This window comes from Alosa pseudoharengus, unplaced genomic scaffold (genome assembly GCF_046254945.1).
Source record: "Alosa pseudoharengus isolate Yale_2024_CS ecotype anadromous, Long Island Sound unplaced genomic scaffold, YU_APseudo_1.1 YU_APseudo_1.1_scf_17, whole genome shotgun sequence".
NCBI classification, from domain to species: domain Eukaryota; kingdom Metazoa; phylum Chordata; class Actinopteri; order Clupeiformes; family Clupeidae; genus Alosa; species Alosa pseudoharengus.
The window spans coordinates 5,572,239-5,589,361 of NW_027468640.1; the positions used below are offsets into that span (position 1 = coordinate 5,572,239).

The 17,123-nt window shown below is 41.2% G+C and overlaps 1 protein-coding gene across 1 annotated transcript in view; it reads right to left on the reverse strand.

Annotated features, from left to right (window-relative positions):
• Window positions 1-280: 280 nt before the first annotated feature.
• LOC143127172 (RAS guanyl-releasing protein 2-like) overlaps window positions 281-17,123 on the reverse strand; it is a 101,968-nt gene continuing 85,125 nt past the window's right edge. The window contains exons 15-17 of the mRNA XM_076288484.1: window positions 14,473-14,631; window positions 2,116-2,178; window positions 281-1,863 (exon numbers count right to left, since the gene is read on the reverse strand). Coding sequence (XP_076144599.1) covers window positions 2,120-2,178; window positions 14,473-14,631 — 218 coding nt within the window. The 3' untranslated portion in view covers window positions 281-1,863; window positions 2,116-2,119. The remainder of the gene's footprint in view (window positions 1,864-2,115; window positions 2,179-14,472; window positions 14,632-17,123) is intronic.

Below are 17,123 nucleotides of genomic sequence, written 5' to 3' on the forward strand. Positions count from 1 at the left end.
GGTCATGATGCCAAAGGTTTACGTTTGTAATACATTTTTTTTTTAAATTCCAGATTCTCTACCGGACAGACACGACCTTTCACCTGTCACAGATTCTCTACCGGACAGACGCGACCTTTGACCTTTCCCAGATTCTCTACCGGACAGACGCGACCTTTGACCTTTCCCAGATTCTCTACTGGACAGACGCGACCTTTGACTTTTGCGTTGATGCTACTGTTGACCTTTTCATAATCTGCAACACCGGGATACATTCTGACAGTATGGATCCATGCATCAATGCTCTGAATGTGTTTATTTGTTGTGTTTACTTATGGAAACAGTATATATGTGGGATATGTGAACAGTACTGTACATAACATTCTGAGAGAAAAGAAAAATGGTGACAAATCGTCTAGTCACAACCATTCCCTTTAACAAATAAACGATCAAATGTACAAAATGTATTTGGCAAAATAAACATCAGTGCACACCAGATACAGTAAAGAGAATTTAACCAGTACATACATGCATTGCAACAGGTACTTGTACTACAAAAACAGGATAGAATAGTTCAAATTCTCAGAACAATATTCAATATTTGGAATAAAACACAGGTAACCTGTAACCTGACATTTTTCATTTCAGATTTAAAATTCCATCATACTAAACCAAATAGCACAGCACAAACAAATAACCCATGTTATGAATAATAACATAGCTAAGCTGGCAAATATTTCAAATATGTTGAGTTTGCAGAGTATGTATATATTTTTTTAGTTGCTACTGCATTGGTGGGGATGTATGTACAGACGACTGGTGCTGCAAAAACACACACACACAAACACACACACACACACACTACCACAAACGCATACACTGCACGCACACACACACACACACACACACAACCACAAACGTATACACCGCGCACACACACACACTTTCCCTTCAAAGCCATCATATTTAGAGTCCACAAAATGTCGACTAACTCGTCCACAAGATCTGAACTAGAACAAAGAGTCAGATTCATCCCCAATACATTCTTATACCGTACACACACACACACACACACACACACACACACACACACAGAAATCTGAAATAGATCTGAGTCAGGTTCATTCCCAATACATTCTTGGCACAAAGACACACATTACCATTTAAGTCTTGGAGAATATTCAAAAAACTGTACTGAAAATAGCACACAAAGTTACACAACTTCCTGTGACTAAAAACCAGAGGCTTTCCCACCAGCAGACTGATAGCATTATAGTCTGAATAGTTAGGGTTTAAAATGATAAAAAGAAAAACAGCAAATGGCATTCACAGCAAAACAGAATCTGTCCACAAATTTAAACACACTTAAATACAAAGGTACTGATATAACACATACGAATACAAATACCAATTCGTTCATTTTCACATTCCAGAGGGGGAAATCTACCAGCTTCACTGGAGAAAGAGAAAGTCCATGTGTAGTTTCAGTCGTTGTCCACCAGATGGCGATACACATGTGTTTATGGGCACTCAGTAAATTCCCTCCCTCCAGCTATCAGGCTAAATAGTGGCGGCTGTCTTCAACTCCTATCACAAGGAAGAGTCACTGGCTGGCAGGTTCGCCTCCATGCTGCATCATCAGAAAAGTGGCACACTGCTAGCCTAGTATGCTAAATGCTTTTGCTGGGTGGGGATAGCTTGCTAACTGGCTGCTGCACTTGCTTGTCAGTAGGCCAGAGGGTGTCAGCTAGCATGGCAATTGACACTTCTCTGCCTAGAAGCACCAAAGTGTTTCCAAACTAGCATCAGTTTCTGGCAGGTTGAATTATGTAAAAGTTTTTGTTTCTGTCTTAGGTTATGTCTTAGGAAGCCACAGGCATATTTCTGTACAGGACAAAGAAAGAAAGAAAGGTTCATACCGTTATGCAATGCAATCATCAGTCATAGTTACATTTAGCACTGGTTCCATTTGATTGACTATGAGCTTCCTATTGCACATAATGAGTCTGATGAGTTCTCTGCACCTTCATTTAGGTGAGTGTGTGTACATGTATGTGTGTGTGTGTGCGTGTGTGTGTGTGTGTGAGTAAGTGTGTGTCTGAGTGTGTGTGTGTGTGTGTGTGTGTGTGTGCTCACTTGGTTATAGGTGGACATCAAACACGCCCTCCTCCACTGCCTCGATATCCTCTTCAACGATAACTGGACGGAGGAGAGAGGGAAGAGAGAGAGAGAAGAGAGAGAGGGAAAAAGAGATAGATAAGAGAGGATAGAGAGGAAATAAGAGAGGGAAGAAGAGAGAAAGAGAGGAGAGAGTTAAGGTATGTGTCATATATGGTGAGAGAGGAGAGAGTTAAGGTATGTGTCATATATGGTGAGAGTGTTGCACAGGAGAGAGAGTTTACATAGACTGTGAAATCAACTTTATTTCACAATCCTGGAAAAGATTAATTTCATTAGAACCTGCTTTGTGTCCCTATCTGGGTATGGCCCTGATATAAAACAACCATGCAATCGCCCAATCAGAAGGGCCCTGATATAAAACAACCATGCAATCGCCCAATCAGAAGGGCCCTGATATAAAACAACCAAGCAATCGCCCAATCAGAAGGGCCCTGATATAAAACAACCATGCAATCGCCCAATCAGAAGGGCCCTGATATAAAACAACCAAGCAATCGCCCAATCAGAAGGGCCCTGATATAAAACAACCATGCAATCGCCCAATCAGAAGGGCCCTGATTTAAAACAACCAAGCAATCGCCCAATCAGAAGGGCCCTGATTTAAAACAACCAAGCAATCGCCCAATCAGAAGGGCCCTGATTTAAAACAACCATGCAATCGCCCAATCAGAAGGGCCCTGATTTAAAACAACCAAGCAATCGCCCAATCAGAAAGGCCCTGATATAAAACAACCAAGCAATCGCCCAATCAGAAGCCCCAGAAATATTGTACATCTCACAGATTCCACACTAACTACCCAAAGGTAATGAGGTTACACACACAATCTCCATAGAACTGGGCTTCTGGGAACTGGATCTCTATTTCACCTGTTTATAGAGCTGCACAGTCCCGCCCACAGCCAAAACGTGGTTAGGTGCCGGATGTAAGCTTCCCATTCATTTGTCCCATTGACGTTTGGAAAAATCCGTATCTAAAGAGTTTTACAGCATGTCTTAGGCTAACCAGCTACGGCATAACTCATAAGCATACAACATATCATTTCGAGTGAAAAAACGAAGAGAAAATCCAAAAAAAGTCAAAGGTACAAGACTGTGTACATATTTTCATTTCCGAGCGAAGGAACTACTCATCCCATAAACCACCGGGCCTCACTGAAAAATATATAGCAGCACGAACCAGCGCGAAATATTTCATTTCCAACCGGCGACAGCAGCGAACCCTTTCCTCCAAACAGTGATATTTATATAGTGATTGTGCATTTAATATCAGTTATTTCAGGAGTAATCGTGTAAATAATAGTGTTTTGATATTGAATTTTATATTTATCATCGTGTATTTTATATCGTGTGTGTGAAAGCGGTTAACGTTAACGGCAGTGCTTCATAACGTTACCTGACTCATCCTATGCTGTCATCACTGCTCAGTCGGGCTGATGCATGGTCTGCTCTTGGACCACCATATTCAGTTTATTAATTTGCCGTGAATTATTACACAAAATGTTCATTAAATGCACGAAGTATTCCTAGGTTAATGATTAATATGAATCATACAGTATGAAGGCTACAGTAGCCTAGCTAATGTTAACTAGCACTGCTAGCAGCATTAACATTACAACCTCCCTGCTTAGCTAACTCACCACAACTTTGTAGGTCTTGTCCCTCATGCTGCTGACCCTTACAAAACCCACAAACTGACTCTCGGACACACAACAGTCAACAATGTGACCCGATTTAAAGTGGCTTTCACCCCTTTGGACACTCACTAAAACATAATATTCATACCTGTGTTGCAGCATGTAGGCTAATGTTAGCTGCATTATGTAATGACATACAATATCGGAAATGCCGAAGGTTAGCCTGTCGGCTAGTGCTAGCCTACCTGAAAAGTTTGAGTGTTTAAACTAACATTTACAGTGGTCTATTTGATAGTGTATTGGCCCTGAGTAAGTTCGTGTGATGTATAAACCCCAATCCTTGTTGATACAAGTACCAATATTCGTCAAGAAAGTTTTTAATCACATTAAGATTTTCGCCATAGGCAGTAAAAAACTCCTCCATCTTTGTCAATATTTTTCCGCTGAGAAAGTTTAAAACTATGACCATAACGGCCTTTCCACCAATCAGAGGCATCACTGTGGGTGTGGGATTGTTCAGGATTGTGGGTAATGAAGTACTTATCCAAGAGATCGCGAATAAAAGGCATTTATCTCAAAACAAGGTTAGTGCCCCACGAACTCTTGGTGTCTATAGGAGCATATACAATCGCTTAGTACAACCGTAGCTCGTTTTAAGTCTACCACGTGCAGTTAAGTTTTTATGGCTTACACCGCAATTGTCAATGGAGAAATTGCATTGACTTTTTACATCCGACATCTGTGGGCGGGACTGTAGGCCAAGCCAACAACAAACATGCCAACACCACAACCACATGACCTTTATCAGTGTCCACAGATGACACAAACAATGTCACACACAGACAGACAGACAGATAAACAGAAAGAGAGAGAGGGAGAGATAGAGAAAAAGATAGAGAGTTATGGCCTATGCAGGTTACACCATTTTTTTGTCTTCCACAATGGTCTTTTACGATTGACCATGTCAGACTAGGCGATCATAGAAACATAAATTCTTGCTGCATCTTGGTCAGGAGATTGGCCACATTACCAGAACATGTAGCGTGTGTTAGCCTACTCGTGGCCACACAAGAACATGGATCAGTTTTGCTTTATTTTACCTGAGCATCCAAATGCTAAGCCAACATGCCTGATATGCATGCAGACTGTAGCCGTCTGCAAGGTTGACAATATCAAGAGGCACTTCACTAGTATGCATGCCTCTAGTTTGAATTCAAACTACCCTGAAAACTCAGATAACCGCAGACAGAAAATAGCCAACATGCAATCTTCATTCAGACGCTCCATTTTTACCATGGAAAGATCTACCACAGCACAACAAAGGGCAACGCAGCCTCTTTACGTGTTTCTTGGAATATTGGGAGAGCAAAGAAACCCTTCACTGATGCCGTGTTGGTAAAAAAGTGTGCAATTGATATGGTTGAAGCAGTTTTATGTCACGACGAGAAAAACAAGCAGAATATTGTGGAGCTACTAAAGCAGGTGCTATTGTCGGCCAACACCGCAACAAGAAGAATGGAAGTTTTATCTGAGGATTGTTCATCCAAACTAAACACTGATCTGATTAAAGCAGAGGCCATGTCACTGGCAATTGACTCGTCTTTTGACCGAACCTTTTTTGCACTCCCTATCTCTCTTGCTCTCTGTCTCTGGTTTAAATGTTAATTCTCCACAATTTGCTTCTGCACAGTTTGCCTCTGCCACAGTTTGCCTCTGGGAGGAAGTTACAGTATTCAAATCTGTACAATATTTTGCTATCAATAGTAATAATAAATACTGTTATTTTTTGAAAGCGCTATGTCCACATATTTTTTTATGGGGGGGGGGGGGGGGTGTCATGGATTTGTTGGCCCTCAGCCTCACTTGCTTTACGTAATTTGGCCCTTGGGGGAAAATAATTGGGGACCACTGGTCTATGAATTGTTAATCCGGCCCTGCCCCCAACGAACGCAACTTTCCACCTCTGAGACAGCTTAAAAGAAGTCGAGAGGACTCCTAACTCACTAAGACCTACTTACTGTAGGCTGCGCAAACCACAGGCCTTTTTTTTGAACAAGCCCGCAAACTAGGCCTATAGCCCAACCATTTATGTCTTCATAAAATAACAACTTGCCAGATATGCCTTCATATCTTTGGGCTTCATTCAGCATTTTGTTCTTCCACTGGAAATTACTCTTCTACATTTGCTGCCTGCTGCATCCTTTCTGTTTGTATTGTTTAGAAAACGTTTGACGTCTTGAGTTAATGCATTAAACATTGTTTGCTAATAACCTGCCACAAATAGCCTACAGATTCTTGCGTACATTCTCTATTCCCTCCAAAATGGGCCCGTTCTATAGGCTGGCCAGGTGCATAATTCTGCGGCATAAAGCAGATGTATTTGTTTATTGTACAGAAAAATTAAAATAACCTGTCAAGCAGTCAATTGACTACATTGCAGTCAATAAGTAGGGAAAATTAATTTACGAAACCAAAACGTGGGTCATAGTTGTCTAAGCCTCTATACCTAATTCTGAACAGCTATTTCGTTACCAAGCCTTAGTTAGTCAAGCCTTAAGCCATACCCAAGTAGCCTAAATCGAGGTAATGTTTAATTATGCATGATTTATTTTGTTATTAAATTCGTAGGCTGGGATTCCTCTCGGCAACAATTATGTTTAACCAAAACATGGGTCATAGTTGTCTAAGCCTCTGCTGTGAGGCCAAACCCATGAACAAAGACGCACTGATATCTGCAATAGTTTTTTTTGGCAAAACAAACTTACAGCCGAACGTTGCAATAAATACATAGACCATCTGGACAAAGTCATCAACAGAGTCATAGCACTGAAGGGAGAGGCAACTGGCATGTGATCTCCCCACGGGCCAATGGATGTACAAGTTTTCTCCTGTGCCTACGATATTTACGATATAACAAATTTTTATGATAGTATGAAGTACTTTTTGTATAGGCTACTATCTTAATTGCTTTATACTCAATACTTGACCAATGGCAATTGCATCTGTCTATTGAAAGTGAGAATGTGGCAAGTGATCTACTGTATAGGCTTCATAAAATAAAATAAACAGATTGCTAATGGCCTACAAGCTGATCTGAGGTGCGTTTCCCGTACAACTACGGAGGTTAGCTTTTTACTAACACGATGCATCGTTCAACTAACCAACATGTAAGTTAGTTAGCGTTTCCCAAAACTGTCGTATTTACATAGTACTTTGTAAGTTTGGACCATGATGATAGTTTCCAAACGTCAGTAGTCTGGACTAAGGTGGTTAATGATGTTTAGTAGCACGTGAACGGGCACACCTGCACATAATTCTGTGGCGCATTGCGTTAAGGCCGGCTGATGACAGCCGCCGTTGCGCAGCAGTTATCAGTAGCCTACCCTGTCCAAGAGTTCGAATCTGGGTTAAGATTTTGACAACAATATTCACATCGTTGTTTACCTAAGTGTATCAAAATCAGAATCAGCCTCCTTGGCCTGGTTTGCGTAAACTAACAAGGAATCCCCCCCCCTCCATGAAAATCAAAGGCTACATATTCTCAATTGACTCGTCAAAAAGTGTGCACCTTATTATTATCTGCAGGTGTGTGACTTTGACTTACGTGCACGTGGCTGCAAATTGACTTTTAATTTATGTATTTTCTGCCTTGGGCATTTTAAAGAAGCCCTATGCAGGTCTGGTTATTCCTTCGCTGTTTCTGGGTTTTCGCCAGATTTGGGCTCGCATTTTTCACGACATAGCTCCCCCTGCAGCTTCGGTAGCAAGTGACTGCTACGCTAAACCCCCACTAGCTAGCAAGCTAGCCATCAAGAAACCAAGCTAAACACATACAGGGCTCACAATAAAACGGTCGAGCAAACACATTGCGAGTCAAGAGACTATCAAACTACATTACAAAAAACGAAGTTCACCCAAGGGTAGGCTACTTACAATATCAACAGCAACAAAGCCAAGTCGGCGTCCGTTTTGCAGTCTTCTTAGAAACTACAATCTGACTACATTTTTGAGGCGTGATTGGATACTTCCGCTGAGTTACATCCGGATTTACCCGGTCCGGGTTCAGAAAGTTGCATATTCGGTTTTTCCGTGGAGAAGCGATAGAGGGAGACGAAACACCCACCAAACAACCCAGAAAGTGTTGTAGAACCATCAGAACGACTCTCAACCTGCATAATTAAGGTAATTTTTGCTAAAATTGTTGCATAGGGCTTCTTTAAAATATGGATGTATGGTGGTTAGAAGTGTAGGTAACACTTTACTTGACGGGTGAGTTCATAACACATTCATAACAGCTGTCATAAACTGCACATAAAGCATTCATGACTGTTTCATGAGACATGACTCAACATTCATACCAAACCTTTCATGAATGTGGAAGACAGAATTACGACAACTTGTCAAAATAAAAGTTCAACATCGTATTTGTGTAACCTGGATACCATTAATTTAATCTCTCCAGCCTTTGTAAATATTTCATTAATATCTTATGAAGTCTACATCAAATGTCACTTTACTATACAAGTTGTGAAGTATTCATAATCACTGAGTTTAACACTGGGAGGTAAACTAGCCTACATTCAGCTGACCCGTATTTGTGTAACCTGGAACAGTTGGACATTCCCAGTAGCAAAAGATTAGAAATCATCTGCAAAGGTTACATCATAAAACAAATAAATTTTTATGAAACAAAAATTATTTGCTTGACCATGTTCTCTCTTTTTGGCATTGGAGTATAGCCCATTGACTCAGATGTGACATGATCAGGTAAGAGGTTTGGAACAAAAATGGCAATGCTGCTTTGCGACTTTGGACTTTTACTTTGACAAGTTCTCGTCGTTCTGTCTTCCACATTCATGTCAAGCAGTCAATTGACTACATTGCAGTCAAGAAGTAGGGCAAATTAATTTACGAAACCAAAACGTGGGTCATAGTTGTCTAAGCCTCTATACCTAATTCTGAACAGCTATTTCGTTACCAAGCCTTAGTTAGTCAAGCCTTAAGCCATACCCAAGTAGCCTAAATCGAAGTAATGTTTAATTATGCATGATTTATTTTGTTATTAAATTCGTAGGCTGGGATTCCTCTCGGCAACAATTATGTTTAACCCTCTAACCGCCCATGTCGCAATATTGCGACAAGCGTCATTACTGAATAAAACAGACGATAGATGCGAGTACAGTGTAAAATCTCATTTGTACTCTTGACCACTAGTTGGCAGACACCCAGAGCTTCGATTCAAGCTCAACCTTTTTTTTCAAAGTTTTCAGGAAGCTCGCGAAAACACGCGAGAAACACACGAAGAAGACGTGCATTTCCTCCATAACGCAGAAGCGATGCGTGATGAAGTCTTGGGTCTGTTATTCACCTATTCTGATTCTGAAGGAGAATATCTGCCTTTTGGAGAATATGATCGATCGTCTATTGACTGATAGTCACGGAGCGTCTGTGAATGGAGGTGCGTCTTTTTCGACAGTGTCCACTAAGCATACCATGCTTATTTCGACCCTCTGCCCAACATAGCTGGAGGTGCCAGTGACAGTAGTGATGATAGTGTCCGTAATGGACGTGGTATAGACAGCAGGGGTTGTAAAAATAGGGCTCTGAAGAACTTCAAAGTCACCCGCGATATGGAACTGATTTGACCAGGCTACTTTATTGTATAGTAGCATAGGGTTTGTGATTATAGTAATAGTTTACTATTGTTGGTTTACATGTGACTGTTTTCCTGTTCATTTATTATGTCGGTGAAATCACAAAAAAAGAAAGTAAAACTGCTAAAATATGTTCAACATCTAGTATTTACTGAAATGTGCATAATTCACGGTGGTTGCCATCCAGTGACGTCATAATATGCAAATTAGATGAGTAAATTTACCCCCTTCATAAACTTCTGGTCATACTCAATGATTTTCACATTTACAGTAGGACTTTATCTCTGACCACTTGCAAGCCATGGCCTTTTGAAATTTTGATGTAAAAATCAAATTTATATTTTTTAAACCCTGGGTAAAGGGTTAACGGTAGCCTCCTGCTTTTTCAGAAGGGGCGGTAAGCAGGCTACTGACAGAGCGATGTACAAGGGGCAGAGCGACGCACAGTGGCTGAAAGTGGTACTAAAGTTTCATGCAGCTTCACGCCGCGTAATGCGCGACTGAAGTGGCCATTTGAAAGCAACGCCCACTGTATGTTAGCCTACTCGTGGCCAAATTACAAGATCATGTAGCCTATGTTAGTCTACTCGTTGCCACATTATAAGATCATGTAGCCTATGTTAGCCTACTCGTGGCCACATTACAAGAACATGTAGCCTATGTTAGCCTACTCGTTGCCACATTACAAGATCATGTAGCCTATGTTAGCCTACTCGTGGCCACATTACAAGAACATGTAGCCTATGTTAGCCTACTCGTGGCGTGTCGTCATACTGTCAGTGTCAACATGGGAGTCGTATGAGATTCATAAAAAAATTCTGACGTGCTACACTTTTGGTCGTGGAACGAATCGCGGGTTGAACATGTCACATTACAAGACGCTTTCCTCCTTCAGCGTCGTTCCCAACCTTTCATTTTCGGTCACAACACTGGAAATTTGTCAGCTATGACAAAATTGGGTTACACTTTACTTGACAGTATCGTCATAAGAGTGACATGACATGAACATGTCATAAACAAGTCATAAACTTTATGACATAATGCTTCTGTTATTAAGTGACATTCAGTTTTTTGTCATAACAATTTAGGATTAGAATTAGAAAATGAGTAAGACTTGTGTGTTCATGTCTGAGTGCTCTTCTCCGGCCCTGTTGTTGACGGCTGATTATTGATTGCTGGCTATTGTTGTTTTTCTTTTAATTGTTATTTGATTTTCAGTACAACTGTACAAGGACGGCCATGCCAATAAATAAATTCAGACAAAGAGACAGAGAGAGAGAGAGAGAGAGAGAGAGAGTGAGAGAGGGAGTGAGTGAGAGGGAGGGAGTGAGAGAGAGAAAGGCTCAGTGGGTGGGGTGTGAGAGAGGTGTGTTTGGGTGTTTCACAGATGTAAAGAGGGGAACACACACACACACATATATACACACATACACAGAGGAGCTACTGGGTGACTCATTTTGGCGATGCAGAGTCTGTCTCAAGCCAATCAAATTTCCATTGCAAATCAGCCTCCCAAAGGGGCGTGAAGTGGCAGGATATAAAGAAAAGCCAAACATTACAGAGATGGAGAGAGAGAGAAAGGGGGAGTATAAGAGAAAGAAAGGGAGAAAGAAAGAGAGAGAGGTTGAAGGTATGGAAAGAAGGAGATACAGAAAGTGAGAGCAGAGACATTCTAATGACGAGACACAGCACTCAAAGAGTCTCCCATAGAAATGGATGGGGTTAGTATCTCCCATAGAAATGTATGGGGTTAGTATCTCCCATAGAAATATAGAAATGTATGGGGTTAGTATCTCCCATAGAAATGTATGGGGTTAGTTCGTAACGCAAACACGGCAGTCGTCTCGTCTAGTTAGCCGATGCTACAGGTATGATAAGGGATCAGATTCCAAAAATAATTCAGTGGAAATGCATGGATTCCAGTTTCTTCCAGTAGGATAACTGGAATCCATGCATTTCCACAGAATTATTGTTGGAATCTGATCCCTTATCATACCTGTTCATTCTTACTCGTCGCTCGACTTATCGTGATAAATTCAAGATGGCTGCAAACGCTAAACTTCGTGAAGATACTGTCTGTATAAATCGTCTTGTAAGTAAACTACCAGTGCTTTTTCAAAGTTCTCAATGTCTCGTTTTAAATGTCAGGGCCCTCGGAAGTCTACCAATGAAGTGTGGAGATACATTGAGCCTCGTAAATGGTGTAAAACAGTGATTTATTTGCATGGCTAGCCCGATGCCGAAGCACCACCATTGAAAAAGCTGTTGGTAGCATCGGCTAACTAGCGCCAGATTTTGGAGTGCAGGGGACAAGCCGAGATGGGCTATGGGACATACGTTCACACTCGGTATCATGTTTCAACGGACTTTAGGTCAATTCTCCTTCAATATGCAATTCAACACAAGTAAAATCTATAAAATCAAGTTTGCAAGACTTTCCAATTTCCTCATCAAAGTAACTAATCAGAACATTCTAGATATTGTTCATATTTCCATTTGTTGCCTCATCCGCATTTAATGAAAACATGGTAATTTTGAGTTTTACAGACAACTCAGTTTTCCAATGAGCAGCAATACTGTGTGTGCTCATGCAGGCGGTCTGCACATTTGATAACGACAATCTGGAGAGGGCACTTTTGTCTTCAGCAACAGATTGTATAAGGTTGACAAGAGGTTGCGATATGGTGAGGGACAGGTCGTGTTGCGCTATGAAAGAACATGCGTAGCCTACTTTCTAAACGTAAAAACGGTCAGTAGATAAACATAGCTGTTGTGGTGGCTAGTTGCACCAGGTGGGGAAGATGTCCTGAAGTGCACAAACGTTAATCTTATGGCGGTCTTCTGATTGGTGGCGTACTAAAACGTTTTCCTATTGCATCCATAAACAATTTTTTTGCAGCAAACCGCGCAAAAGCAAACCCCTGGCACTTTAATTTCTTTACACCATGGCTTGTTAGTTCTCCCCCATTTCCAACAGCCGCCCATCTTCATTTATTTTTTAACTTTTGACACCTGCCTTCCTTTAGCAACAACGCATCCATGACAGCTAGTGGCCTTGCCAAATAGACGCACACAAATGACGCTAATATGCGAGGTTCTGGTAGGCCTACTGATTATGGTTTTGTGCTATAAATTAATAATATTTTATAGCAAAGTTTTAAGTTGACTATTTTAATTGCATGGTTATTTTTTGTCAACATACACTCACAACCTACTGTCGTTAAAAGTGAGGCCTAAGCAAAATAGGCTACAAGGCTGTCTGTGCGTCACAAACACGACTGACTCCCTTACTAAACAGTTCGCGATGATGACAATATTATTATTATTTTATGTTAACAGGCTCAGTCAAAACCTTCCGTCACAAATTGCGAAAAACATTGTTGTACATGTCATAACAGACGGGACAATAATTTGCATAGGCTACAGTTTATATTGCGTCGCTGTACATAATGTTAGTTGCATTGATTAAAAACTGTAACAATAATAGTAGCCTACATCGGGTGGCATAGCAGGCAATCTGTTCAAGTCATAGGTGACACCCAAAATGAATGACCTCCCCTGACAAGAGTTCGCGATAGTAAGAAATTGTCTACATTGATGCACGGAAAGAACACAGCCTACGCTTCTTTTCCGAATTCGCACATAGAGCTCACAATGGGTGTGTTCGAAACGGGAGACAGCTGCCTACTGCCTCCCTCCCTACATAGAGAGCTGTCTCACTAGACATGACTTTGGATTAAATGCATCTTTTAAAAACGAGCGTAGCACTCTAGAATCTTTGGTTAACACTACGGTATGACGTTAGCAAAGGCCTGACGTTAAACTAAATTAGCTTACGTAAGCTAGCAGGCTAACGGTATAAATTAGTTTTACGGCCTGTAGATATATCAGACCAGACGCTATTAATGGTTACAACAATGGCATAATCAGATAGTAAATTGTTTATTTCTCATCTCTAATCTACAAATCTAAGCAAAATAAGGTCACACAAATGACATTTTAAACAGATTCAGCAGCCATTACCGATGTAATCCGCCATATTTGTTTACCTTTCACAGCTGTTTCAGACGTTGCCCCAAGGGATTATGGGTAGGAGGGAGCATGAAGTGTGCATCGATGCTGCCTCCAAAAATGACCGTTATTTGGGAATTTTAAGATATCTTAAAAGGCAGCAGAATTAGTTTTTTCGGTTTCGAACCGCACTTGCTGCCTTGCTCCCCAGTTAGATATCTTAAAAGGCAGCAACTTTACCCGTTTCGAACACACCCATAATCATATCCAAAAAAGTTAAACGGATTGGCCAACCTCATCAGCTGTCTCGATTGTGTCACTATAATCCAACTTTTAGACCGTTATTAGTCCTCCATACGTGTTCTTTTTTTAAGCAAACGCCCCAGGCCAATGAGACAAGTGTGTAGCTACAACATAAACAAAGCGAAACTCATGGCTGACGTAGGTCTTGAGCGGTCAGTGATTGAGACACAGAAAGTTCTCAAGAACACTATTAGGTCTTTAAACATTAACCATCACACACATTAATTCATCGGACCTAATATTTGTAGTTGCCTTAAAAAAGGAAAAGAAAAGGTGATAGTCCCCCCCCCCCCTCCTATTTTTTTTCCTCATCGGATCTGCATCGATCTCAAATATGACATTTCTAAAATCAAATTGACGGAAATCCGTCGTATGACGGAAAACTTTAATCCTTGTGTATGGCTGGCATGCACACAAAGCACCCACAGGGTGCCAGTGATGTAGGAGCAGGCCTGTGTGTGTCCTCGCCTGTGTTGTACAAGTTGGGGGATGGGGTGTTTGAGGGCAGTGGGAAACTGTATGGTGTATGGTTGGGCCTGTGTGTGTGTGTGTGTGTTTGTGTGTGTGTGTGTGCGTGCGTGCGTGCGTGCGTGCGTGTGTGTGCTCACCTGTGTGCTGCAGGTTGGCTGGTGAGTTGGAGGGCGGGGGGAAGCTGTATGATCGCCCTGTAGTGTGTGTGTGTGTGTGTGTGTTTGTGTGTGTGTGCTCACCTGTGTGCTGCAGGTTGGCTGGTGAGTTGGAGGGCGGGGGGAAGCTGTATGATCGGGCCTGCAGTGCTGGTGGGGACTCGTGGCTGATGCTCTTGGTCCTCTTCCTGCACTCCACAGCCAGACGCGCACGGCACGCCTTGTGGCAGTTCACCCCACACACTGCACCCAGCACAGGACAGGAGAGAGCGAGGGATAGAGAGGGAGGAGAGGGAGGGAGAGAGAAACAAGGGGATGAGACATGAGAGGGAAAGAGGGAAATAATGCTTTCATGGAGAAATGCCCGGATGGAAATAAGGAAGGAGAAAGAGAAAGAGAGAGAAGACAGAGAAAAACAGTGAAAGTAAACAGGTAGAGCAATAGAGAGAGGGAGAAAGAGAAAGGGCAAATGAACAGAAGGGATGGAGAAAACAGTGGATAGAGAGGTGCAAGGAGGTGTGGAAGAAGGTCAGTCCCTCCAGGAATTCGCGATGTTGCGATCGCAACAATTAACGCAAATTCAGCAAAAACCCCCGTGAATTCTGGGCGACCTCGCAATTTTGTCCAAACACTGCAACTTTGTCGCACATTTGAACAATCATCATGATTTCCCCGTGAAATTTCACCTACCACAACAGCCCGTCGCGCAGAATATTGACTCAGATGCCACACTCACCTCTGCAGACACCAGAGACTGCCCTATAACTTGTTCACTCCTCTGCAGTTTTGATGACAATAAATAGAAGGCTAACGTTAATGATCTGCTTTACTTGCATCTGTCATCTCAACCTAGTGTTGCTAACCTGCCTAAGCTGTGAAAGTAAGTTAATTAAGGCCTACTTGGTTTACTGACATTTGAGTAGGCTACAATATGCAACCCATCGGCAAACGTTTGCGGATGTCCTTTTAGCTCGTGTCATGTTTGCTAGCTTGTGGGCTCAGTTTGTGTAGTGCAGTGCTACCAAAATCATAGAAATTAATAACATTGTAAAACATTTACCTCTTCTATGATCCAAGAATGATTTCATACGATTTATTTTTTAACATTTATTTTAACTAATGACATAAAAAACATCCGAATTATATCCACATATCGTAATGCACTATGCAAGAAGTTATTTCCAGTCGTAGCCAAACACAGTGAGATGCAAGCGTTCCAATCCACTTAGATATGTTATTACGCTACTCTCACGTCCTTAAAGTGGCAGGCAGTCAATTAGACTTACACACCACCAATGCAATAACATAATAGAAAAGTGTAGTCTAATAGTTTAAATCAATATGAAATTACTAGATACTTAGTTGGCTATTAGTAATTATGCAAGTCACAGAATATGAATTATTAAAAAGATATGAACTTAATATGAATTACAACATATATGAATTTATTGAAACATATGACATTATGCCATCTCTTTAGGGGGCTGTCTTTTTTGGACAGTTCTACGAAAGGTTATACTGCTTTGTGAATTACCCCAGTCAAAGTATTTACACAAATAAAGTAGGCCTACTTTGATTTTCTGTAACCCTTACTATTTACCTTTACTTATCCTTTTTAATAAGCATCAAGATGATCAGTGTAATTTTGGTCTTACTAACCTTAATTACTCTCAATTAAAAATAATAATTAAAAAAAATCGCAACTATTTTTGCAATTTTCACTTCCTCTCGCAATTTCTTCGCAACAAACAGCTAAAAACACCGCAACTTCCATCGCAATTTTTTAGAAAAGTTGTCACGAAATCAGGCATTTTAGATTGCAACAATCTCAAGAAATCCTGGAGGGACTGAATAATCTACAAAGGGAGAAGGGCGAGGAGGTGGGCACCGAACTCAGACAGAGGGGAGGTGAGTGTGTGTCTGCAGGCGGTACACACACACACGCAGCGAGACACACACCCACACACACATACCGACGGCATCATCAGTCTGGACACAGAGCGAGACTCTGATTGGATGGGAGAAAATATGTGGGTGGGGCATAGGACAGGTGATGAGGATGCACGAGGACGACAGGGGCATTAAATGACATGAATGAATATGAAAACACACACATACACACACACACACACACACACACATGCACACACACACACACACACACTAGGAGTGGGCGATATGGACAAAATATATTCGATATTTTTTGTGATTTTGACGATAACGATAATTAGTCGATATCCTTTAAAAAAAAAAATTTGTTAAAGTCTGAGTTACTTTACAGCTCATTATTTATGAATAGCATCATTACAATAATAACCCATAACCTAACCTGTGACTTTTTAACCAAATCAACCAATGCATTGTCACTCTATGACACATTTCCAATTCTGCCCCCACTTGTGTGTGTGGCAATGACATGGTCTAGCCAGCTACATTAGAGAAGTTGAATAGGCCTAACAGTTTCCCAAGAGAAAGTCTGAAGCTGAAGTTCCTTTCAAACCTTTTCATAGGATTCACTGTAAAACTAAGAGCAGACCAACAGAGTAGCCTACATCTCAGTTATTTCCTTCTATGTTTTGTTTTAGAGCAATCACGTAGGCTAGCATTACAAGTTACAGAATAGAAACTAATGCCTTAGCTTATGGCTATATATGGATGTATATGAGAAATCCCATAGAGAACGGTTAGCATAATCGGTAAACGTAGATATTTAGAGCAAACTTCAGTCCATTTAC